The following is a 27,366-nucleotide window of genomic DNA, read 5'->3' as shown; positions in this document are numbered from 1 at the left end:
CGCACCAATATTTACGCGAATCCTGTATATTAAAAGACGTGGGCATCGTTGATTGGGTGATAACACTTCCCCGCGTTAACAATAGAGTTAATCCTCCGCCCATGGAAATTCTCTTGTGAGAGAAGTGGCTGCGTGCTGTTGTAGGGAAAGCGGTAAAACGGGAGGAATCCCTGCACGCTCATTTGTTTTTAACCATTTATGGTTCAAAAATAACCATTTTATGGTTTTGACTGTAGAACAGCTAATATGGTTATTTTTTAACAATTTTTTCTAATGCAATTTCAACCATTATTCCAGTTCTTATGCTGTAATCAAAAAAATGGTTAAAAGTTTCACCTCAAAATGAAAGAAGTCGAAATTTCTCCGCCATTTTGCCATTTGCACATTCTTACAACCACGCGTTTTGATTTGATATCTTTATTTTGTTGTTTATTTTGGTAATAATTTTATTAAATTAACGTGAAAACGTTTTGCTATCAATAAATAATTAAAAAAAATGACTAGTGGTGCTAATAACGAACGAGGTAAGTAAATATTTCTCAACATATCTGTAGAAATACAATGATTGAATGTTGATATTATTTTTGGCAGTATCCGGCGGAACTATTTTTCTTCCTGTCCCACTTATAACCAACAAACAGCGAATTGGTGATTCGGGCACTAGCCTCAGCTTCCAGACATTGGACATGAAAACACATTTCCGAAGCTTCAACAAGAGAGAGCCACGAGAGAATCTGATGCCTGCTAACCGTAGCAGACCAGTCCAGAGCCCGGAAACAGCACCGGTGGGCAAAATCGAACAGCCTAGAGAACGATTGGCTATCAATCAACTCTTTTCCTGCTGGAAAAGCGGCCAATCGAATAACTTACGGAAAGTGAATCTTGTTATTGCTGGTAAGTAAGAATCGGTGTTTACCGCTGAGGCAATTTTAATAAAATCTTATTTTTTTAGAATTCCTGTATTAAATGACATTCAATCACTAGAAAAAAAAATACAAGGCTCTGTTACGCAACGAATGTGATTCCTGAAGATACACTAGAGGATAAATCGATCTGGGATGATGGAAGGAAAACGCTGGATGAGGAAGTTCTCCGGGTGTACACCGTTGAGATTATCAGTCGGACGCGGCTAATGGACAACGAAATTAAGATTATGCAGAGTGAGGTCATAAGGTTTATGCACGAACTGCAAACACAGAACGAAAATTTTAAGGACACCGAAAATACTTCCCTATCTGATGTCGAATGTGATCGAGCTGCTGAATGTGGATCCCCAGGTGAGAGCTTATTTTTCTAGAGTTTTTCAAATATGTATAACTCGTACACATTTTCACAGGAAGAGGAAGACAATTTCCCTGTCGTGGTCTGGAATCACACAAGAAAGGCAAATGGGCTGTTTTCAAAACATCCACGATACGAAAACGTCTTCGATATTGATAATTGGCTCGAAAAACTAAAGGTGCATACCATAGAATACACTCTTGAGAAGGCCAGTAGGCTCACAGTGCCTCGCCCTCTACTCATAGGCAGATGTACCAAACTGGTACTGTTAAGTAATTGACGATTCCCGTAGCTGGATGTTTCTGTGGCAGGTATTTGAAACTTTTCACTGATGCTTTCCCACAAACGGTTTCTAAATTGATCTTCTTTTTCTTACAGATTTCCAAATTGTGTGGACTCAACCGCTTCCCGATGCTTCACGGGAACTGAGGATCCTGATTGGATAAAATTCAATCCGATGAATCCTGTTTCGTAATGTCCGATTGTTCATGTATCGCGACACCTAATCTTTGGAAATAATTTATTGAAACACAGACTTTTTTGAGGATAAAGATTCAAAATGTATAAACTTATATCCATTCATTTAATTGGTTCGAAATTCGATGTGGGATTAGAAAAATCTCTGGATGCTTTTAAATCTTGAATTCCTTTCTTAAATTAAAAAAAAAGTAAAATAATCATTCATTCGGTTCTCCATAGCTTAGCTTTGCGGTTAAAAATTAACCATTTCGCTCTTCTCCGCATAAATTTCTTGTGGTGTAAGCGTTGCTAGTCTGTCGGAGGATGTTGCGGTGATCTTTTTGTAAATTTAATTAAATAACGTTGCCGTGGTGTTCGTGGGGGTTTAAGGGTTTCTCTTTGGTGAGGCAGTACACAAAGCCACCCTAACCCAGTGAACGACAAAGCGAAAATGTTCGTTCTACAACCCGCCACCAGAGGACCGCTGGAAGATGTGAGCCGCATGTGGAGCGAATTGGCGAAGGGGCGAAATGATCGGGCAAAGCGAAAACAGACGCGGACGAGGGCAATGAACGGTAATGGGGTTAAAGCAGGTCAAGACGGAAATAGTCATAGACTTTGCCAGTAGTTCGCGAACACATTGAGAGATCAAACGCAAATATTCTTAGATCCTCTAATAGTTTCAAATTAAGAAACGGTGGTGTTTTGTTCTTCTTGTTAAATTGTGGAACAGGAACTACCACCCGCAGAAGAGTCCCAGAAGAAATATATTGGTGACATAAAATATTGGAACTCCAGGTAATCCTACGCCATTTTACCGTTGCCCATAACCGTCCCCTTATTGGTTCCTGAACATTAATAGGACCCCGCTGTTTCGAGTTAAAACTCAAATTAACTCAATCTGAGAGCGTCTTGCGCGACGCCCGATAACGTCGACCGACAACCGCTACAACGTCGGTTTGACCTACACCGGTACCTGGTTCAGCACCCAAGGTGGGACCAGGTACGCCTTTGCCACGCGCCGCTTCGCCCACCGTCGAAGGACCGACAGTGCCCGGTTCAGCACCTAAGGTGGGGCCGGGTACACTCGGCGAGAATCAGCTGACCTCCAAGCCGACCTCAACGAATCCGAGCACGACGTCGAAGGAGGAGGAAGGAGTACGTTCCGCTACTTTCCCGCAACGCAGCTAAAGGTTAGATAATTATAAGAAAGTGGTGGGTGGATTCTACAAAATAAAAAAAAAGGTACCAATTGCTAAGCCGAGGAGTTTTCCCTTAGATTTCCCGAACTTCCCTGCAACGTAGTATTTTTTTAAATTTACAAAAAGATCACCGCAACATCCTCCGACAGACTAGCAACGCTTACAGTGGTTCAAAAGTAACCACATTCTCACTTCTCAAGAGAAGTCAAAAAATGACTTCTATGCGAAAAACCATCACTTAACGCGGAAAGGTGTGAAAATGGTTACTTTTTAACGATAATTGGTTAAAGAATTTCGAGCGTGTGAGAGCCCTTGAGTGTCGATGGCTTTGACGTTTCTTAGTCAGGGTTGAAGTCGATAATGATTGATGTGTCGAAGACACATTTTTGGGGTGTAACGAACGGTTACAACTGGGAGCGGTACAAATATTGATGAACTTAAATTGATTTTCAAAAAAATTAAAAATAACAAAACTCCGGGGGAAGATGGAATTTTCTATATTCTAATTAAAAATTTGCCTGAAAGCACTTTAAAGTTTTTAGTTAAAATCTTCAAAAAATGTTTTCACTTGACTTATTTTCCCAATGAATGGAAAAATGCCAAAGTAACTAAAGTTTTGAAATCTGGAAAAAGTGCTTCAGAGCCTTCAAGTTTGCTTCCTTCTTTAAGTAAACTATTTGAGAGTTATGTTGAATAGAATGATGATTCACATTAATCAGAATTCTTTTTTCCCTGATGAACAGTTTGGGTTTCGTCATGGACATTCTACTACACATAAACTTTTGAGTGTAACTAATATGATTAATGCTAGCAAATCTGAAGGTTATTCAACTGGTGTTGCTCTTCTAGATATTGCAAAAGCTTTTGACAGTGTTTGGCACAAAGGTTTAGTAGCTAAATTAGCTCGATTTGATTTTGATCAAAATTATTCAAAACTATTTGATCTCACCAAAATTATGCAAAATTATTTGACTAGCCGAACCTTACAAGTAAGCTATCAAAATTCATGCTCTGAAAGGATACCCATAAGAGCTGGTGGCCCTCAGGGTAGTATACTTGGGCCAATTTTATGTATGTATGTAGGTAATCCACCATGGGTGCACGGATTCACCGCAGTTTCGCCAACGTATGCGCTAAAGTGCATTCTTTAGACTATTAGTTCAGCAAATATTCAATGCAAATCAGCACATACCCGACACCATGGCTTCGTGTGAACTGTCCTGTAATGAGTGTGTTTCGTGTATATGTATGTCTTATTTGTAGAACGAACAAACAGTTTCGCAACCGTATAAAATTCATAACATTTTCAGTGTTATGAATCTACAACCGGTATTCCGCATTCGTGTAGATACCTGCCCAGCTGGCCACTGATTGGACGTTCTTATATAATATATTCAATAAATTAAATGTACAGTTAAATAATCTTACCTTTTAACCAACCTTACCTCAAAACACTCGAAGCTTACCTGTAGCTTTAACCGACCTGATCGAATATCATAACAATGTTCATATCCATGGATCACTTGCACTAAATAAACAGTCAACTAAGTAGGCCTTGTCACTACTTAAACTTACCTCCCTGCCGGCGATGTTGCCTACCTTTTGTAATCTACCCCTAACTGCATAAATTCTTTTCATTTCTTCTTCTCACCTTGATAATCAAGACGATATTTTTAACGAAGAATCTAGCACCACCTTCTACTCGGGCGTCAACAAGAACTACCCTCCCTTTTCCCTGAAGCAAAACGGAGTCAAAAACGATTGATAAAAAAAAACTTTTTTCTTCTTCTACTGACTCCACTTCGCCTTTTACATTTTCAGCCGACTAAAACTATTCATAAATTAAAAATGCATTTTTCGATCAGCCAGCGTTCAATATGTCACCTGAACCACTTCATTTTCCTGCACGGAAGTGATCCCCTCCCCCACGAACTTGCCACTATGTTTTCGTATTTTGGCCAGCTTTCTTTCTCACAAAGCAAAAACCTGACGCTTTTTTAAGTTAAGGGTTCCCAAGAATAAAATTAAGCAACACACACAATTAAGTCCATACACATTTAAATCTAAATTTTCCGCCAAAATAGTGGCCATCGTCACATATACCTTAAATTTTACCACTTTGTCCCTCTAATTTTTCAGTAAGATGCCAAATCCACCCTAAATTTTGAGTCTTATTCTTAACCGAATAAACCTTTCCACTTTTTGTAGCAGAACAGCTAACTTTTCACGAATTAATTCATTTGATCTCGTTTTGTACATCGAAATAGATTCCGCTTCATTGATGCACACTTTAATCAACTATGTTGGCACTTCTTTTTTGTTACTTTCATGAGAACAAACATCTGCTATGAATGATACTATGTTTCGAGTAATCTTTAATTAACAAGGGACCGGAAGCAACGTTGAGAAAAAAAAAAAAAAAGAAAAAAAAAAAAAAAAAAAAAAAAAACTAGTATACTTGGGCCAATTTTATACAATATTTTTACTTCTGACCTTCCTGATGTACCAGAAAGAAAAAGGAGAAGATTATTTGCTGATGATACTTTGCTTTCTGCCAAAGGTCGGATTTTACGGGTGGTACGCAGTACATTGGAACCAAATTTAGATTCCTTTTGAATGACTTCAAAATGTGGAAAATTCATCCTATCGCTTCCAAAACTCAACTTATTTCATTTCCCCATAAGCCAATTTTTTCAAAACCTTATGAAAATCATTCCATAACTTTTAATGGGGTTTCATTAGAATGGTCTGATCACGTGAAGTACTTGGGAAGCATTTTGATGATATTATCGATAAATTAAAAAATATAATATGAATTAATTCCATTCAGTTCAGCAGTTATCAGCTGTTCAAATGCTCGGTGACTAATGATTGTGTGTAACCCATGATTGTGGGGGGGCTGTATTCAAAATTTTAAACTCATTTTAAGATAATTTTTTGAAAAAATTGAAATTTTTCATAGAATTTTCTGTAGTTCTCCTTAGAAATATCATTATAGAGACAGCGACCTTGATGGAAATTTTGTATAAGTTCCGAACAAAGTTTACTGGATTGTGTTTTATTCAAAAGTTAACACTAAAAGATACCGTTTCCAAAAAAGTGAAAATGACCCAAAAGTCACATGGAACAGTTTTGCTTAGAACGGCAGTAAAACCAATCAAACTAGAAATATTTCATAAAACGTTTTATTTGGGTATGAAATGAAACAAAACTTTTCAATGAAGTTTTTCAGATTTCAAATATGAGTCATCTTTAAAAAGATCAACATTATGCCAAGTTACATATTATTACAGCACTTTTCTACCAAATTTCTAGAGTTGCAATAAAAAAAAACCTTCCGAGAAATTGGCCAGAAAATTTTCCCGAACAGCAAAATTGAATCCAATCACCATAATGACTATATAGGCTTTGTTTCCCGAAACCACCGTGTTCGTCTATTTGTTGGTCTCAATTAAAAGCGCATAATTCGGTGGAATAAATTAATTTGTGCATGATGGGTGAGGAAACGCGCTTCCCTAAATTAATGTTTATTGTAATAGAGGTACCTTTTTTGCCAAACGATATAATGCAATCCAAACATCTATCTTCCAGTAGATATATATTTGGAGCAGATGGGAGAATTATTTATGATGATGGCTGGTTGGCTGGCTGGCAGCAGTTCATTCCGGTGATGTTCTATTCTCGCGGTGGTTTCCAATTCTAGAATTGATACGTTGATAGTAATCTGGCAGCAGTCATTTTGCCATGGGTTCAGTTTTACTCAACCAAAATTATGATGTGCAGACTGGTGCCCGCAAATCAGGAAAACATATTTTGTATGATTAAATACAGATAAGATATGTTTCAATTTTGTGCAGTCGTGCTTAATAGGCTCTCAATAATGACAGTGGATGGAAAATTTGATGAACGGCAGCAGCTTGCACAATTTGATGCAGTTTTACTGGTAGACATTTTCGATTTGTAAGTAAACTTGACAAATTGTTTAGCGTCTTTTGAAATATCTACTGTTTTGTTACTTTACTATGTTATACGATTTGACAAACAAAAGTAAATATTAAACATCATTGGAATTTGGTAAGTCCTGGGGGAGGAAGACTGAATAAAAAAAGAAAAAAATCTTTCAAACGTCAAATTCCTCTCATCAATCTACCGACCAGTGCGAAGGTTCAAAATTTTACTTTCTTATTTAACGATTTTCAATAAAACTTTTTTGATGCTGAAAAGCACTTGTTTTGTATAAAACAAGGTTTTTATTACGTTTTGTTTTGCTCTGGTAAATTCTTTCATGATCAGGCGTATTGAGTCGCTCAAATTTCGTTGAAGTTTTTGAAACTGATAAATAAAAATTGTTTGATTAATGGTTGTTCTAAAAATAGCTTAAACAACAGATTTAGATTTTGGGTAGTTCTCATGGACCGAACAACATTTTTATATAGTTAAAAGTTTATATGTACGATAGAGTTGACAGCCTGGTATTGGATAATCTAGCTGGTGTATTCGATTTCTATGTTTACTTTAGAATCGGCAGCAATCAACTCAGAAGACTTAAATTTAGCACCTAAACAACTGAGTTACATGACTCGCTACACGAAACGGATCATTTAAAGTTAGAATTTGAACGATTACAAATCTTTTCAACAATTGCTGGCTTTTTGACGAACAGTAAAAAAACGATACAGAAAACGATACAGCGAATTTCAGTCTTCCTCCCCCAGGGTAAGTCCATCGATCACTCTGAGAGGATCTTCTAACTTTAAAAGTGCGCCTGAATGTAGACAATAAACACGATGAATATTCTTCATCAAAGCGGAGAAAATTAATGCCTTCTTAAGGCTATGCTAAGATTTTGGATGAGTTACCAAATTTATTTCACTGAAGTGTAAGCTTGTTATAACTTTTTCCTGAATTTCAAATAATAAGTAATGAATCATATATGTATGTATATTAAACTGCCTCAAATTTGTATGGGAAATTCAAAACCTATGAAATGTTGTGCGCTGCAGGCTAAAATTGATGCTAGGCCTAGTACAAGATCTCATGCCAAATTTGGGCCAGATCGGACCACGGGAAGAGGTCGCTCAACGAGCCTGAAGTTTGTATGGGATTTTTAGACATTTTGTTCTGGAGAAACATGAAAATCCAGTTTTTCATCAATAACTTTGGTTCCCGTCGGCCGATTTCTTTCAAAAACGGGTTTTCTTAAAGCCTAATTTATGACAAATATTTCATCCGAAGACAGCATATCGATAAGAGTTAAGATAAAAAAGTTATAAGGCTTCAAAAATGGGGTAACTTTTTTTACGGTGGTATTCATCACTGTTAATGAGGCGTCAATATGTTCGACTGCCCCGACTCATTAACAGTGATGAATACCATCCTTAAAAAAGTTAGCCCATTTTTGAAGCCTTATAACTTTTTTATCTTAACTCTTATCGATATGCTGTCTTCGGATGAAATATTTGTCATAAATTAGGCTTTAAGAAAACCCGTTTTTGAAAGAAATCGGCCGACGGGAACTAAAGTTATTGATGAAAAACTGGTTTTTCATGTTTCTCTCGAACAAAATGTCTCAAAATCCCATACAAACTTCAGGCTCATTGAGCGACCCCTTCCCGTGGTCCGATCTGGCCCAAATTTGGCATGAGATCTTGTACTAGGCCCAGGATCAATTTTAGCCTGCAGCGTATAACTTTTTCAAAAGTCGGGTCATTTGGGGCAGTCTAATGTATATATAATGTCTGTTCAATCAACTCTAGTCGAAACGGGTCGAAACAAGTAGAAATGGATTGACAGTTGATCACCTGTCTCTTTCCAATTGACTTCGACCGATTTCTACCAAGTCGAAACTAATCCTGCTGCCGAGCTGGATTGGTTTCGACTAGTTTCAACTCGCTCCATTGAACAACGACCTGACTTGTTTCGACCAAAACATTGGCTCGTTGAACATCTATCAGTTGACAGAAACCAGTTGAAACCGATTTTTACTAACGATTGAACGAAGCTATAATTGACAACAAACTTATTTCCCATTCTCAATCTTTCGGTTTATAGCTCCAGATCTGAGCATTGAACAAAGACTTTTCTGTAAGGTCTCTATACTACATTCGTTACAATCGCTTACACTTTTTCCGATAGAGAAATCAAATGGTTCAACATGATCGTAAAAATGGGTTTAAGTGCTTCTTCGAGGGATGGAACATTGCCAAAACAAATCGGATTATCTGATTTTTATGGGACCTCGACCAAAAACTATCGCACCGGATTGATCCAGCAACATCGTTACGAATCCCAGCTGCAATGAAAACAATTGTTGAAATCGAAAGGAAAATATACATAAAACTCATTCACCCCAAAAAAGAACATGAACTGTACACGGGCTCTAAATGTGCCACATTCATCGATGTTTGTCTTTCACAATAATAGTTGCAGATCTTCATCATCATCATCCGGGACCATTGTATTTCGCAGAGCTGCTTCGGATTGATGGGTTTGTGTTGTGCCATTAGGCGTTACAATTACTTTATCGTCACCTTATGTGGTGAAGTTTTGATGAGCAGCAGTGTGAGGAACCTTAGGGATTACCCTCTCTTTAGCGGATTGACCTATTATAGGGTGAACCGTACATTGCGGCGGGTTTTGATTGTTTCGAATCGCGCAGCAGATCATCCCGTTGATGACGATCGTTGTCAATTAAGCCCTTCACGCTTCCATAAGAAAGCGAGCGAGGGTGTTGCTGTTATTATCCAGTTTATGGTGGAGGATTGTTGTTCCTTTTCGGTTTATGGCTTAATTTAATTTGCTTTCTTTTACGATTTATTGTTCGGGTTGTTGAGTGGCGCTTTCAAGGCCGCATTGTGCATATCTGCCTATTCATTATTGATTCAAGAGGGATGCTAATTTAACTTGGATTCGAAATTCGTGGAAATATAAAACTATGCCAAACTTTTAGCAACTAAAATGAAATCTAATAATTGTAGAGTTGACGAAACATAAAAAACCGTATTATTTGAATTTGTACGTCTCGGTGGTCGAGTAGTAAGATGGTAATCGCTGGTCCACTGATGGCATGGATTAGATTCCCATCTCGGTACTGGGTGTTAAATGTTTATCTTAAGTTGTCCACGTCATTTATTCAGTCTGTAAAGCCTAAATCGGCTAAGACGGTGTACTTTTATGTCTTAAAAAAATTCAAAACCCAAACACACCTGCCAGTAATTAAAAGCATTTCAAGTTTTTTTTAGAACATTGCACTGTTTTGATTCAAAAAGTTTTGAACTTTGGAAGTGTTAAAATGTATGAAATTTTATTTGTGGTCAAATTTTCTGTTAGATAGATTAGTTTCATCAGACACTAGTGTAGTGTATAGTATTGATAGTAAGAAAATGACGAACCTAAAGGATGATTCGGCCAAAATTTGGTCAATATCAACTTGATGTATTTCTTTCAATTTTGCATTTAAAAAACCTGAACACCCCTCATTTTGAAGGTGTGTGCGTGTAGAATGTTGCTCTTATTTTGATTTTGGAATTCACTCTTCAGTTGTCAAAATGCCGTCCAAGGAAGAAAAACAGCATATCAAAATTTTGCTCGCGCATCGCGAAAATCCGAGCTACTCGCACGCAAAGCTGGCAAAATCGCTAAAAGTTGCCAAATCAACCGTTACAAATGTAATTAAAGTGTTTGGGGAATGTTTGTCGACAGCCAGGAAGTCTGGATCGGAGGGAAATTGAAAACCGGAAGCCGCTGAGACGACAAAGAGAGTTGCCGGTAGTTTCAAGCGAAATCCTAACCTCTCTCTCCGAGATGCCGCAAATAAGCTGGGTGTATCGTCTACAACCGTGCATCGAGCCAAAAAAAAAGAGCCGGACTATCGACTTACAAGAAGGAAGTGACTCCAAATCGCGATGATAAACAAAATACGACGACCAAAGCGCGATTCCGGAGGCTGTAGACGACGATGCTGACGAAGTTTGACTGCGTGGTAAAGGACGACGAAACCTACGTCAAAGCCGACTACAAGCAGCTTCCGGGATAGGAGTTTTATACGCCAAAAGGAAGGAGAAAGGTAGCAGATATTTTCAAGCACATGAAACTGTCAAAGTTCGCGAAGAAATATCTGGTTTGGCAAGCCATCTGTACCTGTGGCTTGAAAAGCAGCATTTGCATAGCTTTCGGGACTGTCAACCAAGAAATTTACGTGAAAGAGTGTTTGAATAAACGTCTGCTGCCTTTCCTGAAGAAACACGGTTGTTCCGTACTGTTTTCACCGGATTTGGCATCTTGCCATTACGGTAAAAAGGCCATGGAGTGGTATGCCGCCAAGGACAAGAACCCTACCAACACGCCAGAGCTCCGCCCAATTGAGAAATACTGGGCTATTGTCAAGCGGAACCTACAGAAGACCAAAAAAACTGCTAAGGATGAGCAGCAGTTCAAGGCAAACTGACTTTCTGCGGCGAAGAAGGTGGAAAAGATGGCTGTACTAAATCTGATGGCAGGGGTTAAGCGTAAGGCCCCGCAATTCGGATTTGGAAAAGCGGAAGCCTAGCTGAATAGTTTTCGTGAATTTTGTTCTAATTAAACTTGAAACAGAAATTTAATTTAATTTTTTAAATAAACGATTTCACCGATTTACACGCGTTTTCCCTTGACCAAATTTTGACCGTATCACCCTTTATTTTAGGATAAATATTATAAGTAATAAGAACTCCAAATTATTGTAATTAAAATAAAAATCAATATCATTGACGATTGAAAAAAAGGCCGGTAGAGCTTGAAGAGTCCATCTAAAGAAGAGAGGGAAGAATTGGAGAAAAGAATTAGCCCTATGAAGAGAAAGCGAGAGTAAAAGAGATACAGGAAGAAAAGTTTCAATGTGCTAGAACTTAAGTTTAAGAAGATAGACGCGGTAACAACCTTAGCGGAGGAATGAGTATCGGACGGAAGACCCGTCTCGACAACTAGGTATACTCGAAGAAAAAAGCATGGTATTTCCAACAATAATCCACTTATATTCAATCATATATCTGATTGATTCTCGAGCAACTACATATAATTATCAAAATTTCAATAATACATATAATAGACAATCTGATTGATTTCGTACATTCAACAACATACAAAATACTTGATGAGTTGTATGATTGAATTTGTGCATTCAACTATAAATACAATAGATTCAACTATAATGTACGAGTGATGTCATACATTTAACAATTATAATAGAAGGTTCAACTATAATATTTTGATTGATTTGATTATAAATATTATAGATTATTATTATTTTATAATTATATGATTGATTTAATTATTAATATGATAGATTCAGCTATAATAATATTATTGATTCAATTAGGCCGGAACAAATTTCAAATTCTTCTTTTGTCACTCGGAGTTGGAACATCGCGAATGGGGGGCTAATAAAAAATAATGCAAAAAAAAACAAATAAATAGGAATAAATTTCACGAAAGCTTGTATGCAACAAAATTGCATACAATATCTTTTGACAAAACCTACACTCAACGAATTCGACACATTGTAGCAATGTGTCAGCCTATATAGATTTTTGCAATTGGTTTCAAAATTGAATAATATGTGCCGTCGCATATTTAGACCCAAAAACATAGAAAGAATTTGTATGCGGCGACAAATGAAAAGAATATATTAAATCAAATGAACGTTATGAAATTCAACACTCAGAGGTTCCATACATTTAAACACTTGCACACTATCACATGATCCGGGTGAACCCATCGCTGACCACGCGCCAAGTGTTGGCGTCTTCGCACATCCTCTGCACGATGTTGTCGGCTGTCGTGTCTGGTCCGCAGGCGGCAAGCATGTTAGCACGTACCTCCTCGAACCTTGGACAGCTGAACACTACGTGTTCTGGCGTCTCTACTATGTCTCCGCAGGTTAGACAGGATGGCGAAGCCACGTGTCCAAACCGATGGTGGTACTGCATGAAACATCCGTGACTAGTCAGGAACTGTGTCATGCAAAAGTCCACCTCATCATGTCTTCGATTCATCCAGGATCCGATATTAGGGATCAAGCGATGGGTCCACCGGCCACGTTCCGAACTGTCCCACTGGTGCTGCCAGTTGGACAGCGAGTTCTCTCTGGCATGTTTCCGCACGTCGGGCATGTGCCTGTTCTCGTAGCAGAAGGCATCTTCCTCTAGCAAGACCGAGATGGGCATGACCCCCGCCACAACATCAGCAGCTACCGAGGACACCGTTCGGTATGCGCTGATTACACGCAGGTTCATCAGCCGCTGCACCCTGCAGAGCTGTTGCAGATTACACTGCCTACTCAAGGCTGCCTTCCAGGCTGCCACTCCGTAACGCAGAATGGACGAGGTCACACTCGCCAGGACCCGCCTTCTGCTGCAGCGGATCGCCGAGTTGTTCGACATGGCCCGTGAGAGGGCTGCTGTCGCCATTGCCGCTCTTTTGCAGGCGTAGTCGACGTGGGCCGTAAAGCTCAGCCGGTCGTCGATTATCACCCCCAGGTATTTTTCCGCACGTTTGGACTCGATTACACACGGTCCAACTGCGATCGTCCCGGATTGTGCCGAAATCAAGTTAGTGATCAGCACCATCTCGGTCTTGTGGTGTGCTAGGCGTAGGCTCTTAGAGCGCATCCAGTTTTCCACCTTCTCGATAGCTACTGTGGCGAGTAGCTGGACTTCCTCCGTTGACGGGCCCGATGCCAGGAGAACTACGTCGTCGGCGAATCCCACAAGTCTCACTCCTGTGGAGAGACGCAGTCTCAGCAGTTCGTCGTAGACGATGTTCCACAATACCGGGCCAACTATCGATCCTTGTGGAACCCCTGCCGAGACTCTCACCGTTTCCTGTCCCTCGCTGGTCATATACTGTAGTTGGCGGTCACGGAAGTAACTCTCCACCATCCTACAGATATATGCCGGAATCCTCATGTTGATGAGCGACGACGCAATCGCTGCCCAACTGACGCTGTTAAACGCGTTCTTGACGTCGAGAGTGACCACTGCGCAAAACCGATTTCCTCTCCGTTTTTTCAGCCTGGCTTCATCTGCCCTTTCGATGACTAGTCGAACGGCATCCACCGTGCAACGACCTTTCCGGAAACCGAACTGTTTGTCGGATAGGCCGTTCGCACCCTCGGTGTAGAGCTGGAGCGCAGAGCTACCTTCTGCGTATGCCGAGCTGCTAGGTACGTCGCGCGTCTGTGTGTAGGATACCTCCAACGTTATCGTCGCGGAGTATCCGAGTCGAACGCGCCCTCTGCGACGGAGGCTGTGGGGATAAGACTATACCTTCTTCGCAGTCGAACTCGTAGGGGGAAGAGTATTCACGTCGCGGAATACTCTCGGGTAGAGTGGTCTCACGTCGCCGCCGGATGAGCCACTCGAGTCGGGTAGGATGACATCACCGTCGGGATTCATCTGAGTCGTAAGCGTCTAAGACCCGTACGTGTGCTGTGACAGGCGCGAGTCCAGGATAAGCTGCTCTCGATTCGGCACACGGCGGGCAAAAACCCTAGGGTTGCCAGCCAAAAAGGGAGGAGGAAGACCGGACCACGGTCGGAGTAGAATGTCCTTTCGGCGGGGGGCATTCGAGTTGTGTGCGTCCGATCCTAGCAGTAAAGCATACAAAGATAAGACTATACCTTCTGCGTATGCCGAGCTGTTTAGGTACGTCGCGATCGTTGTGTAGGATACCTCTATCGCCGCGGAGTATCTGAGTAGAACGCGCTCCCTACGAGAGAAGCTGCGGGGATAAGACTATATTTTCTTCGCAGTCGAACTCGTAGGGGGAAGAGTATTTACGCCGCGAAATACTCTCGGGTAGGGTGATTCACGTCGTCGGCGGGTGAGTCACCTGAGTCGGTGTAGGATGAATTCTTCGCCGGGAATCATCCGAGTAGTTTTCGTAAAGCCCCGGACGTGTGCTGTGACAGGCGCGTGTCCAGGATAAGCTGCTCTCGACCGGCACACGGACGGGCAAAGAGGAGAGGGCCTCGAGCCAAGCCAGGCGGAACCAAGATCTCAAGTCGTTAGAGGAGAGGTCATTGGTCTCTTGCAGTGGTCTCGAACAGAGGCGGAGCGCACGTTTTTCGTGGGAACCAAGCTAGTCTCGATTTGCGAGTAAAGGCCGGATCTCAAGTCGTTAGAGGCGAGGTCCTTAGTCTTGAATCGTAACAAGAGGTAGGATATATATGCTGGAGTTTGACTCGAACTGGAGTTTGCCGAAGAGCGCTTAAGCGCGGACTTGGTCTCCCATCTTGGGTACAGCCTTCGTTGCAGGTCCGAATGGGAATTATGGCCAGAGGCCCCAGGTGGACTTTATGGCGTAGGGGTACATAGTACCATGAGTCGTCCAATTGCACCCATGGACCCAGAGTAGCATACTGGGGGGACTCGGTCGCTCGCCGTGCCTTGGAATGCAATCCGTAAAAAGGATTTACCACCTGGGTGATCAACTAATAAAAAAAACACTATCACATTTCCTCAACAGCGGAGGTTGAGCTACTGGCCACGGTAGCTATTCAGGCAGTGGAAAGCTGGATGCACTCCAAGTGCCTGCGTCTAGCCCACCACAAAACCAAGATGGTGCTTATCACCAACCTGATATCACCCCAAACAGGTAGCATAGCCGTTGGAGCGTGCAATACCGTGTCCAAACGCGCAATCAAGTACCTAGGGGTGATGATTGACGACAGGCTCAGCTTTACGAGCCATGTCGAATACGTGTGCAAGAGAGCGGCAATGGCCACGGCCGCACTCACACGAATGATGCCGAACTCCTCGGCCATCCAAAGCAGCAAAAGGCGGATCCTGGCAAGCGAGACCACTTCGATCTTGCGGTACGGAGCAGCGGCCTGGAGGCAGGCCCTGGGAAGAAGCTGTAAGCTGCAGCGACTTAGCAGCGTTCAACGGCTGATGAACCTGCGGGTTATCAGCGGATACCGGACCATGTCGTCAGAAGCCGCCTGTGTAGTAGCGGGTGTTATGCCCATCAGGGTTTTGCTTGAGGAGGATGTCTATTGCTACGACAACAAAGACACGCCCAATGTACGAGACCTCGACAATGAGGACTCGATGTTCAACAGGCAGCAGCTGTGGGACAGCTCAACGAGAGGAAGGTGGACCCATCGTCTGATCCCGCACATCGGGAGCTGGATCGGAAGAAGGCACGGTGGAGTGGACTTCTATATGACGCAATTCCTGACTGGTCATGGATGTTTCATGAAGTACCACTACCAGTTAGGACATGTGGCTTCGCCATACTGCCCAGATTGTGGTGGAGAAGAGGAATCACCTGAGCATGTGGTGTTTGTCTGTCGAGGTGTCCGGCGGTACGTACTTCCATATTTGCCGTCTATGGGCCCGACACGACAGCAGATAACGTTGTACAGAGGATGTGCGCGGATTCCCACACTTGGCATGTGGTCAGCGATGGGTTCACGCGGATCATGACTGCCCTGCAGAGGAGCTGGAACCAACGGCAGTCCGCGAACGGTGTAGGATGACTCCATCGATGGGGAGCATCTGAGAAGTGTGCGTCCGATCCCTTGATCGAAGCTACAAAGATAAGGCAACATCTTCTGCGTAGCGGAGGTCGGGGGTGCGCCGCGAACGTGTGTAGGATACCCCAACGTCGGGGGGTATCCGAGTAGTGCCGCTTCCTAAGAGGGAAACTGCGGGGATAAGACTTTACCTTCTTCGTAGCGGATCTCGAGGGAAGAGGGTTAACCACTGTCGGGGGATACCCACGGGTAGAGTGGCTCTCGTTGCCGGGCGAGCCTCTCGAGTCGGTGTAGGATGTCGTCACCGTCGGGAAACATCCGAGTCGTAGCGTTCCAAGTCCCGAATGTGTGCCGTGACAGGCGCGAGTCTAGGATAACTGCTTTCGATCTGGCACACAACGGGCAGGAAATTCCGCGGGACAAAAATCCTAGGGTTGCCAGCCAAGGGCGATAAAGAAGACCGGACAACGGTCGAAGTAGACTGACCCCATCGAAGGGGGGCTGTCGAGTAGAGTGCGTCCGACCCCGCGGTTTGAAGTTACAAAGATAAGACAATACCTTCTGCTTAGCGGATGCCGTGGGTGCGCCGCGTTCGTGCGTAGGATGCTCCACCTTCGGGGAGTATCCGAGTAGAGCAGTTCTCAACGACAGAAGCTGCGGGGATAAGACTTGACCTTCTTCGCAGTGGAAATCGTTGGGAAAGGGTTATTCCACGTTCCACCGTTCGCGGACTGTGATATTATTATAAATATGTCGATGTCGCCTTTCTTGTGGATGGGGCATATTACCCTCGCCTTGAACTTCTCCGGTAGTTGTTCTGTGTTCCGAGATCCAGTGCAGGCAATCTGCCAACTGGTCCGGGCCTTTTGTGATGAGTTTATCAGCGATGCCATCCTTCTCTGCCGACTTGTTGCTATTCAGCTGGCGAATGGCTTCCTTAACTTCATTCATCGTTAGGAGTGGCTCCAATACGTCATTGGCAACGCCGGCGGTGTACCTTCTTCCACCGTCTTGGTCGTTTATCGGCTGTTATCCTAAAAGGGTCGCAGGCCACAGGAAACAAACTCCTTGTTCCCGAGTAGCATCATTTCCGTCTCGTTAAAATCTCTAGCTAGAGGTGGCTAGCTTCCTTTGCCAGTTGATTTGCCGAGTTGATTTTTTTTTTCCAAAAGCAGGCGCAGGATTAAACATCAACCAGTTTTTGCGGACAGTGAAACACTTCAAACGTTTCTTATTTTATTGTAAGATGTTTTCTGCTACCCGCGATTCCAGAAGTTCCAGAAGCACCAACAGATCCTTTCGATCCTATCAAAGCGACAGGGATTTCCAGACATATCAACATGTTTGTTCACTGAAAGGTTAGGAGGACGAAATTCAATAAGGTTCATTTTTTGTAACAAATAATTTCGCTTGCAGAGGAACCACACTATCTATCGAACCGCATTGGTAACCAAAACAGTTGGTCCTTTCGGTTTCGCAAATGGTTTCTCATCGATTCGAACCATCCGGGAACGAAAAATTATTACTGCTCCAGCTTTGAACTTCGGTCGGAGCTGATGCGGCAGATTAAAAGTGACTACTGGTTCGTAATTCATCCGTTCAGCCACTTCCGGTTCCTGTGGGATGTTTGGCTAATGTTCTACCTTTACGTGCTGATGCTGATAATTCCGGGATTGTCAGCTTTCTCAGTCGGCCAAAATAAAGAATATTCAGTTTACTGTTTGCTGTTCGCGATAAATGCATTAACTTCCCTAGAAATTATCGTGAACTGCTTTACCGGATATTCCAAGGATCCATATCAAAGGGATATTCAGCTGGGATTGTGGCCTATATTTAAAAACTATTTATGTGGCATGCTTCTGATTGATATTTTGATCATCATTCCGGTTGCAGCGATTATTGAAGTGTTTGATTATGACAATATACAGGGATTCGCCTTGCATTTGATTCGATACATGACTCTTTTGAAGTTATTTTCCGTTCGACAATTCTGGAACCTTATGACGATGTTTTTTGAAGTAAGTTTTTTTTGAATAATTTCATGATTACTTCAATTTACTTTTTTGTTCAATTTTCAGGGATACAAAATCGACATGATCAAATGCTACGTTATTCGTCTTTTATTAGTTTCCAGTTTGTTTCTCCATTGGTGTATTTGTTTTTACAAAATCATTGCCTCTGTTGCCGAAGAAACAGCGGAGGCACAGGACATTATTGATGCCATTTGGGATGAGCATTTGATTTACATCCAGAATCTCAACATTCCAGTTATGTATCGATACCGAAAATGCTTTACCACGGTTCTGTATTTCCTTATCGCAAACAGTTTCGGTGATCTTGGGCTGCCTATTAGCTATTACGGAAAGAATCTGGCCACCTTGTGTATTACGGTCGGAACACTCTTCCAATTTTATTTGTTTCGTAAGTAAATCAATTCCATAGTTACATTTTAGTACTTATTTTGATAATGCATCCTTTCAGTTGAACTCTTCAAATTGGTGTCTATCATCAATTCCAGCAAACTGAAATATTCCGAAGTAATAAGTCAGCTCGATTCATACATGAACATGAAACAGTTCCCGTTGGAGATGAAGAATCGATTGATGTTTTTCTACAAGAAGAAGTTTGATAAACTCTTTTTTGCTGAAGATCAAGTCGCAGAAACGCTGTCAAGTGAGTTTTTTTTCCAAAAGTTCTCCATATGTATGATTGTTCTATTTAGGCGAATGTTCTTTCGGCCAAATGAATGAAACCATGAGTTCTTGAAGTAAATTAGGTTCCAAAAAATTAATTTGTCTGAAATTCGTATGAAGTTTTGAGCCTTTGGTTTTTATGTACAGGGAAGAGTGGGAACACTTGATCTCATTTTCTTGTTTTCGAGAAGTTTTTAAATTTCTCCAACACTTACTGCATGTGGAAAACTGTGTTATATAAAGCAGCTCCGCTCAAAAAGTTATACAGGTATGTTACCTTGAGAATGAACTTCATTTTTTTTTTTTCGTAGAGCATATAAAATATTTGTTTTTGATGTTGCAGGACACGTGTTGAGAAAGTTAATGTTGCCATAAATATAGATTTTCAAGTTTATATTAATCCCTACCTTTTCCATATTTGATCAAGAAATTTGGAGTTTATGTATATTTAAACATTTGAAAATGAAGAGAAAATCTCTTACCTAGTAGAATTTTTATCAGTTTTTCAAAACAAGGTGAATAATTTTATGAACAAATTCAAAAAAAAATGCGTTAAGGATAAATATAGATGTTTTGTACCATTTGGTACATTTTTAAGAATATTTGACATCTGTACCACCGGATCCGAGATTCTGTCCCTTTTAATTTCAGGTAACCATTTGTAAAAAAGACGATTGAATGTAGATCGTTATATAGAAACATTTCAAAACTATTACGTGCTATTACTTTCTGTTTTTGAAAAATCAACAAGGCCCTCACAGAGGAAAACGATACCAAAAAGTGATCAAAATTGTTTACGCCAAAACGTAGCGTTTTAGACCTATACTGCCGCTCATAGCAAGTCCGTCTCATTTGTGTTTTTGTTGAGTTGAGAAAACAGCAACTGAATTTTTTTTTTTTTTTTTTTTTTTTGTAGCGGCCCACCACACTCCCCCACACCAAAAGGCTCATTTGAGCCCCCTGGTAATGGACGCTACTGTTCTCAGCACGTCTGGCAGCAATTAAAAAAGAAAAATTAATACGCGAGCAAAATCTACTCATGCTGAGAACACAAAAATTATTTAATTAATTGCGAGGAAATGTGATGAATATTATTTACACTAATTTAGACTATGAATCTCAATGGAAAAAGTTTCCTTTGAAGAGATTCATGTTGAAACAAAGTTAAACTAATTATACAATAAAACTATACTAAATTAAAAAAAAAACTAACACTTCAAGTAAAAAATTATAAAAAATTAACGCTACAAAATTAAAAATCTTTACACTTAAAGCTAGCTTTGTTCGACTCGTTTAACGACTTATTTTTTCTTTAAACATTTGAAGCAGTTTGTTTTTGAATATGGATCGACGATTTGTTTCTTTCAGATCATTGGGTAAGTTATTATATTTGGTTGGTCCGATGAAAGAAATTCTTTTCTGTCCTAAAGTTGTTAATGACCGACAGCGTTGTAAATAATTTAAATGACGAGTATTGTGTGTTCTTATTGCAGCTCTAAAGTTGAATTTGCAGCTGCAGTTGAATTGCAGCTCTAAAGTCGAAATTTTGTTACTTATTTTGAGAAATGTCATATTTTTCCGCGGTTTTGATGACAGCAATCAACAGCATTTGTTACTTACGTGACAAACAAATACTTTTGCATCATTGGTCGTTCAAAAATACCAAAATTTGGTATGTTTGTATTGAAAATGATACTCTGGAACGCACATGCGTTTATTTTCATGGTAGGTATCTAGAAAAAATTATAGCAAGTCAGTCCCATTCTATAGCCAACTGCAAACGCTGATGAAAAAATAAGGCTAGAAGAGAGCTTGTCTCGGTCTGTCGGAACCTATTTCTTGGACAACTTAACGTAAGCATTCCAGATTGCCCAATTTTAATCAGCCTACCGGATCATTAAAGAATAAATGGAAAATACCCGGTCTGGTCTGGTTGCCCGGATATCGAGGAAAAACCCGATTTTTTTCACAATTTTTGCAAAATCCAATTCAAAAATTCTTATTTAAGTCCTGAAATGTATATTTTTTCTGACAAATTACTTCGAATATAAAATAAAATAGCTTCGCATACATTTTTGGAATAGTAAAATAAGTTTTGAACGCCCGCCGTTGATGTGTCTTGGTAAAAAATCTGTTTTCATGTGTTTATTTTTTACCTTTTCGCTTGCCTTTTATAGGAAAATACCTGGATTTTGACAGGATTTCACAGGTTATGGCCTGGTTTTTGAGTTTGAAATTTAGAAATTCATTGCCCAGGAGATTGCCTTATTTTTGGGTAAAAATGATCGAATTTTCCCGGCCGGATACGTTCAAAAATATACTTAGAAAGATTAATGTAGGGAACGAAGAGGACTGTAAGTGAAGACCTCTTATTTATTATAATTTTTGTAACAAGTGCTCGGTTAGTAGTGTCAGTGGTAGTTGATCTCTTGTTCGCGATACCGTTAAATGTGCCAAGAAGACGTTTTATTTGTGGAGAAGCCGCCCTGCGTCGAAGTCGCCCCAGAACCCCTAAGCACCACCCTGCACGTCAACGCCGAATAACAGGAGTTGTGGAACTTCACTACCAGATGGCAGTGGAGTAATACGGCGAAAAAGGCGAAGCGAATCAAGTATCGGGATGGGGCGAAAGAACGGTGATGTCAAACTTGACGCGGCTACGGGGTCAAAGAACTGCCGAAAATCGGCCATTTCGCTACGATAAGCCAAAACGCCAGCACATAAAGGCGCAAGTTATTTACTTGTAGTGAAAATATCAAATTCCGGAAGTTCAAGTTTAAGTGGATATCCAGGTAATTCTTACCCTAAGCCCCGTAGCAACAGTGACCACCGTTCGTCAACGCCATATTAAAACCCCATCCCGATTTCCTAACAGGACCCCGAGGTTTTACCTTGATCCGAGGTTCGGCAAGGTGTTGCCTAGAAACCGCCATCGCTGCAGGCCGCCATCACACCGCAGCGATAATTACTAAGCCCAACTGCGCTTCACACGAGCCTTAGAAACGCTAGTTCGCAACCTACCGAGTGTCGGGAGTGCCGAGGACCCGCATTTACAATCCACCGTGGTAAGCCATCAAGCCTGAAGCCGCCGACACTCAACTCCGGCCGCTATCGTGGGGACCTACAACCCGAAGCCAACGTTGTACGTGTTGAATACAAACCGTCGGCCACCTGCATCAATCACCGAGCAGCAGCGCTGTTGAGGAGCGGAGAGGCTGGTCCACCCAGGAAGGCGAGACACAAGGTGGTGCAATCACTACGTGTCACGAGGTAGGAGGTATTATAAGGGGGTGGGACGTAGTTCCTAGTGCGCGCAAACCCAAGACCAATCCAATTAACTTCAATAAACGTGGGAGGTTTTCAAAGCTGATAAAGTGTTTTCTTGGCTAGCCGAATCGTCTATTAGCTTAAGCCGACCCTGAGGCATATATAGGGGAGTTTCAGCACCGCTGAACCCGCTAGCCGACACATTTGTTATATTTTATACAATTGAAATTTTAAAATAGAATGTTCGGAAAAATAGCAAAAAACATTTCACTTTTAACATGCGGAAAATTGATGTAATAACCGGGTTGATCTGTATCATATCCAATATAACTGCATGCTGCACAACTGTTCAGTATCAACGTATTTCAAAGCACACTACATGGTCGTCTATCACTATAATTATTGACTTTGGGACCGACTTGTGATGATTTTCTCGATGGGACCGACTTGCGATCATTTTTACGATGGGACAAATTTACTTGAGGTTTTTTTTCCATGTTCATCAGAACAAAGTACTCAAAAAATTTTTTTCTCCTTAATCTACCGATAATTTTAAGGTGATTCCACGGATAAACTCAAAAACGATGAAATTGCAAATGGGACGGACTTGCTATGAGTGGCAGTATAAGGGTATACAATAGCGCCAGCAAAAATTTTATAATAGCGCCAGCACTTAATTTTACTTCGGAAGTCCGGACTTCCGACTTCCGAAGACTTCCGACAAAGAAAAGTGAAGTACTAGATTGTCAGAAGTCTGTGTTTTGTTGCCAGTTCACCAGCGACGTTTCTAAAAATTTTATTCAAATTCACAATACTTCGGAAGTCTGGACTTCCGACTTCCGAAAGTCTTGCGACAAAGAAAAGTGAAGTACTAGATCGGCGGAAGTCTGTGTTTTGCTGCCAGTTCACCAGCGACGTTTCTAAAATTTTATTTAAATTCACAATATATGGACGATAGTATTGGCGAAAAATTGGTCTCAGCCATAACCTCAAATTTTGATTTGCTGACGGCCTCACCAATGATGCTAGGTGCGTTACCAAAATCAGTATTTGCTTATATACTAAGTATAATCTTTCTGAATTGATTAAATTTCTCAACTACCAACAGCTGAACGTTTGAATTCATTACGGGGCGTCCCTAAATGGATGAAGATAAGCCATCTTTTGCTCATGAATTTTCAAGGTGAATTTAAAACATCTGAAATATGTTTCCATGTTCTGCTTGGTAGATTATAAATAATCCTTTTCCAAATATCCATGCACTTGGCATTGAACACCCATAAAAATCAAAACACGAACATCTGTGTATCGCTTTCCACAGGGCGAATTTGTCGATATTAGTACCGGAAATTTGCGTTTATCGTGCGCCCTTCTCAAAAATCGATTCTGTTCTCCCATGGTTTGAGGTTAGGGCTGAGGCCTCTTGCTAAGGTGGTGTTCGTTTAGAACTGTCAATATATCCTAATTGTTGTATTTATTTTCAACTTCAAGTTTTAATTATGTGAAAATTTTGATCCTTGTGTGAGGATCTTAACTCATGTCCGGTCCTGAGTGTCAATTTGACGCTTTTGAACGTTTGTGTTCTAAAGCGGGCCTTAAACTGCACCATGCTTGTACAAATGCTATTGAAATTCGATGAAATTCTGTCGCTGTGAATACGATTTGCATCGTGTACGACACTTCTTGAATGAGCGTGCAAACAGTTTAAGTAAAATCGTCATGAGGAATTTTAGTATAGGAAGATAGGAAGAACAGAAGGAAGGAGAGGGGAGGGGGGGGGGGGGGGGTTGGTGGTTCTTTGAGCAGACTTCGGCCTCCAACATACTCCAAACAGCGAAGTCCATAGGGTTCAGGTCTGGCGAACTCGCCGGCCACTCGGAGCTCGAAGTAAACCCTGAAAAATTTGGCGCAATCCAAAGTTGGATTTCCTTTGCTGAGCCGGTGCCGAGTCCTGTTGGAAAACCCAATCCATGGAACCAAAATGTCGACGTGCCCACGGTTATAGTGTCCTACCCGGGATTTCCCGGTCGGGAATTCCCGCTATGTTCGAGATCCATTTTTCCGGATAACACCTGATTTCAGAGGTAACACTTACATCCAATGATAGCTAAGATTCAATGTAAATAAAGCGACGAGGGTGTAGTGACCGGGACGAGATGTTCCTCATCGCACGCCGCTTTTCGAAGCCGATAAAATCGCGAACCATCCGTACTCGTCAAATCTTTTCTCTTAACTGCTGTTTTCTGCTGAGCATCACGCATGACACGAAACGCATATACAATCAGTTCACCAATACCATCTCAACGCGCGCTCTTCCAACAGCTTTCACTATACAGACATTCTCAGTATCGACAGTATTCACAAACACGCTTAAGCTACGCTCTCTTAATCTCATTTTTCAAACGACGCGTAACGCTCACGCTCATTTCTATTAAAGCATATTCTAACCGTTTCAACCTGCTTCGACTATGGGCTCAATTGCTTTTATAATTCTTATTCTGTCCTGATCCCTACATCCGCCTCCTTGCCCACTCTTGAAATTAAAAGGTTATGTACGAAAACCCGTCATATTCCTTCCTTTTTTTAACTTATCCATTTGGTGTTTTTTAAAATGCTTTTATAAATTGTAACTAAATGTTCCTATGGAACCAATTTTAATGTTGTATTTACCAATTTTTGGCTAGAAGTCATAAACTGAATCATTAATTCGAAAAAGGTTTATAAAATTAATTGATTTTTAAAACGAAAGCACGTAATATTCAGTTTGTAAATTATTGGAAGACTCGGTATAAGACATGTTCTAATCTTTCAGGCTTCCAAATCTCTCTTTTCTTTCGTCCCAGATTCCCTTTTTGTAGCTTATCATTCAAATTGTCAGCCTGGTGCGGTCTTCTTCATATTGGAGCTAACTTCTTCTTCGTAATACCAAAAATTTTTTTCTGCAAGTTTTACATCCTGATTATTTCGAAGTCGAGTGTACACAAGATTTTGAAAATGTAATTTTCCGTTGTGATTTTAGGTTGATTTTCTTGAATATTTTGTTAAATTGTACATAATAATATTCATAAGAATGTTAGCTAATTCATCTTTATTGCTCTCTCTATCTCTCAATCACCGTATATGAAATACGGTGGGCTTCACGAAAAAAAAGTTTATCAAAATTTTCACTGTGACTCTCTTTTGGCCAAGATCTATCTACAATTTTTTTTTATTTCCATTTTTTATAAAACGATTTAAAATTCCATATAACTATCAATTCATTGTGATTTATTCGAACTCATGTTTTTGCGTTATACATACTGGAACTCAAATGCAGGAATTTTCTTTGGTAAATAATAATGATAATTGTTCAATTTTTTTTTCAGGGGTTTTCATCCTATTGGATGATTCATCCCGTAATTGTTCAATTTATTGTATTTGCGTTCTTTTATTCACTTTCCCATCATCAAAGTTGAACTTCTAAATTTTACTTACTTATTCGCAGGCTATATTTTTACTCCTTATAAAATCAACCAGGCCTATTAGGCATTTCAATTTTCATTCATTTTTGAAGAAACATTTTTCAAATTTCTCGCTGCTTTCTCAAAAACTCGTCGAAATTCATTTTTTTCACGTGTTGTTGTGTTGAAGTTTTGATTTCGTTTGGTTAACTTTTTCACCATTTATCCGCAGCGCATTTAACTTTTTTCTTTCTAAAAATCTTCAACGGTTTTCAAATCTTTTTTTTTTCTTATTTTTTTCAAAACAACGTCGGAATAGTAAATTGTTCACTTCAAACCATCTGTTTCCATTTGATTCGTATCTTTTATTGCCATAGCTCAGAATTTTTTTTCTTTATCTTTTCAAGTCACGAACTTTCAGCGGTATAGTTTAAAATGTTTGCATTTATATTAATTCAAATCATTCTATGTTTGTCTTGAATGTCTTTGGTCAAGTTATTGGAATTTCGGATTTCTGAAATTTTTCTTTAAATGATAATGTTTTCTTTTTTCATCACTTTTAGTTTGCAGAGTTTAAAATTTTCAATATTCAATGGAATTTCGAATTTCTGAAATTTTCTTTAAATGATAATGTTTTCTTTTTTTCATCACTCTTAGTTTGCAGAGTTTAAAATTTTCAATATTCAATGGAATTTCGAGTTTCTGAAATTTTCTTAAAATGATAGTCTTTTTTTTCATCACTTCTAGTGCAGAGTTTAAAATTTTCAATATTCAAAAATAAATTATCTTATTATTTTCTTCCCTTTTCGTCGGAATGCATAAAGGGTTTTTTTTAAATATTCTTTAAACATTCTGTTTTTCTTGTGTTTATTTGTGAACTTTCGGCAATTTTCAATTTTTTGCGTCAGAGAAAGCTTTTTTCAAATTATTATGTTACTTTCCTTTATCTGTATAGGAAGAGTTTTAGAATTTCCGCGTAAAAATATATCTTCCTTCAAATTATTCTTTTTTTTTTTCTTACCTTTCATCAGCAGTTTAAAATTGTTGCTTTTAAAAAAAAATCGTCCTGTTGTTTTTTCTTTATTTTCCACCTTTTATAGGCAAACTTAATAATTTTCACGTTTTTTTTTTAGTTGAAAACGCCATTCAATTCTGATTCCATTTGTCTCACATTTCCTCTGAAATGATTTTTGTGAATATTCAAAAGACAATCTGTTCTCTTTCTGTTTTAAATAACTTTTCCTCTCAAATTTCGTCGATTTTAAAATGTTTGTTTTACTATAAAACTTGTCTCATTTATTCTATTTTCGTTATCCTCTTCTTTCATAGGGCTTTCCGATTATATTAATTTCACTTTTGTTTATCCTCATCGAAATTAAATAACTCTGGCTTTTTTTCTTCTTGAAATATTGAAATTTATTCTTTTCTCTCACCTTGGTAGAGTTTTCAAATTCCATTTTCTGAAAAATCTTCTACGATCTTTTACTTTTTTCACTCCTTGATTCTAC

General features: G+C 40.1%; 2 protein-coding genes across 2 annotated transcripts in view; both read left to right on the top strand.

The window, feature by feature from the left end:
- The first annotated feature begins 295 nt into the window (after positions 1-295).
- Positions 296-1,668, top strand: LOC129742105 (uncharacterized). The gene is made up of 4 exons (XM_055733951.1): positions 296-524; positions 592-898; positions 985-1,277; positions 1,337-1,668. The coding sequence occupies exons 1-4, from the start codon at positions 497-499 to the stop codon at positions 1,435-1,437; spliced, it is 729 nt and encodes a 242-aa protein (XP_055589926.1). The 5' UTR covers positions 296-496; the 3' UTR covers positions 1,438-1,668.
- Positions 1,669-17,668: 16,000 nt separating this feature from the next.
- LOC129746647 (potassium/sodium hyperpolarization-activated cyclic nucleotide-gated channel 1-like) overlaps positions 17,669-27,366 on the top strand; it is a 28,372-nt gene continuing 18,674 nt past the window's right edge. Inside the window, exons 1-4 of the mRNA XM_055740438.1 lie at positions 17,669-17,816; positions 17,875-18,476; positions 18,537-18,879; positions 18,940-19,131. Coding sequence (XP_055596413.1) covers positions 17,705-17,816; positions 17,875-18,476; positions 18,537-18,879; positions 18,940-19,131 — 1,249 coding nt within the window. The 5' untranslated portion in view covers positions 17,669-17,704. The remainder of the gene's footprint in view (positions 17,817-17,874; positions 18,477-18,536; positions 18,880-18,939; positions 19,132-27,366) is intronic.

The sequence above is a fragment of the Uranotaenia lowii genome, chromosome 2 (genome assembly GCF_029784155.1).
Source record: "Uranotaenia lowii strain MFRU-FL chromosome 2, ASM2978415v1, whole genome shotgun sequence".
Classification (NCBI taxonomy): domain Eukaryota; kingdom Metazoa; phylum Arthropoda; class Insecta; order Diptera; family Culicidae; genus Uranotaenia; species Uranotaenia lowii.
The sequence above is the reverse complement of the archived record's forward strand: the minus strand, read 5'-3'. Positions and strand labels throughout refer to the sequence as shown.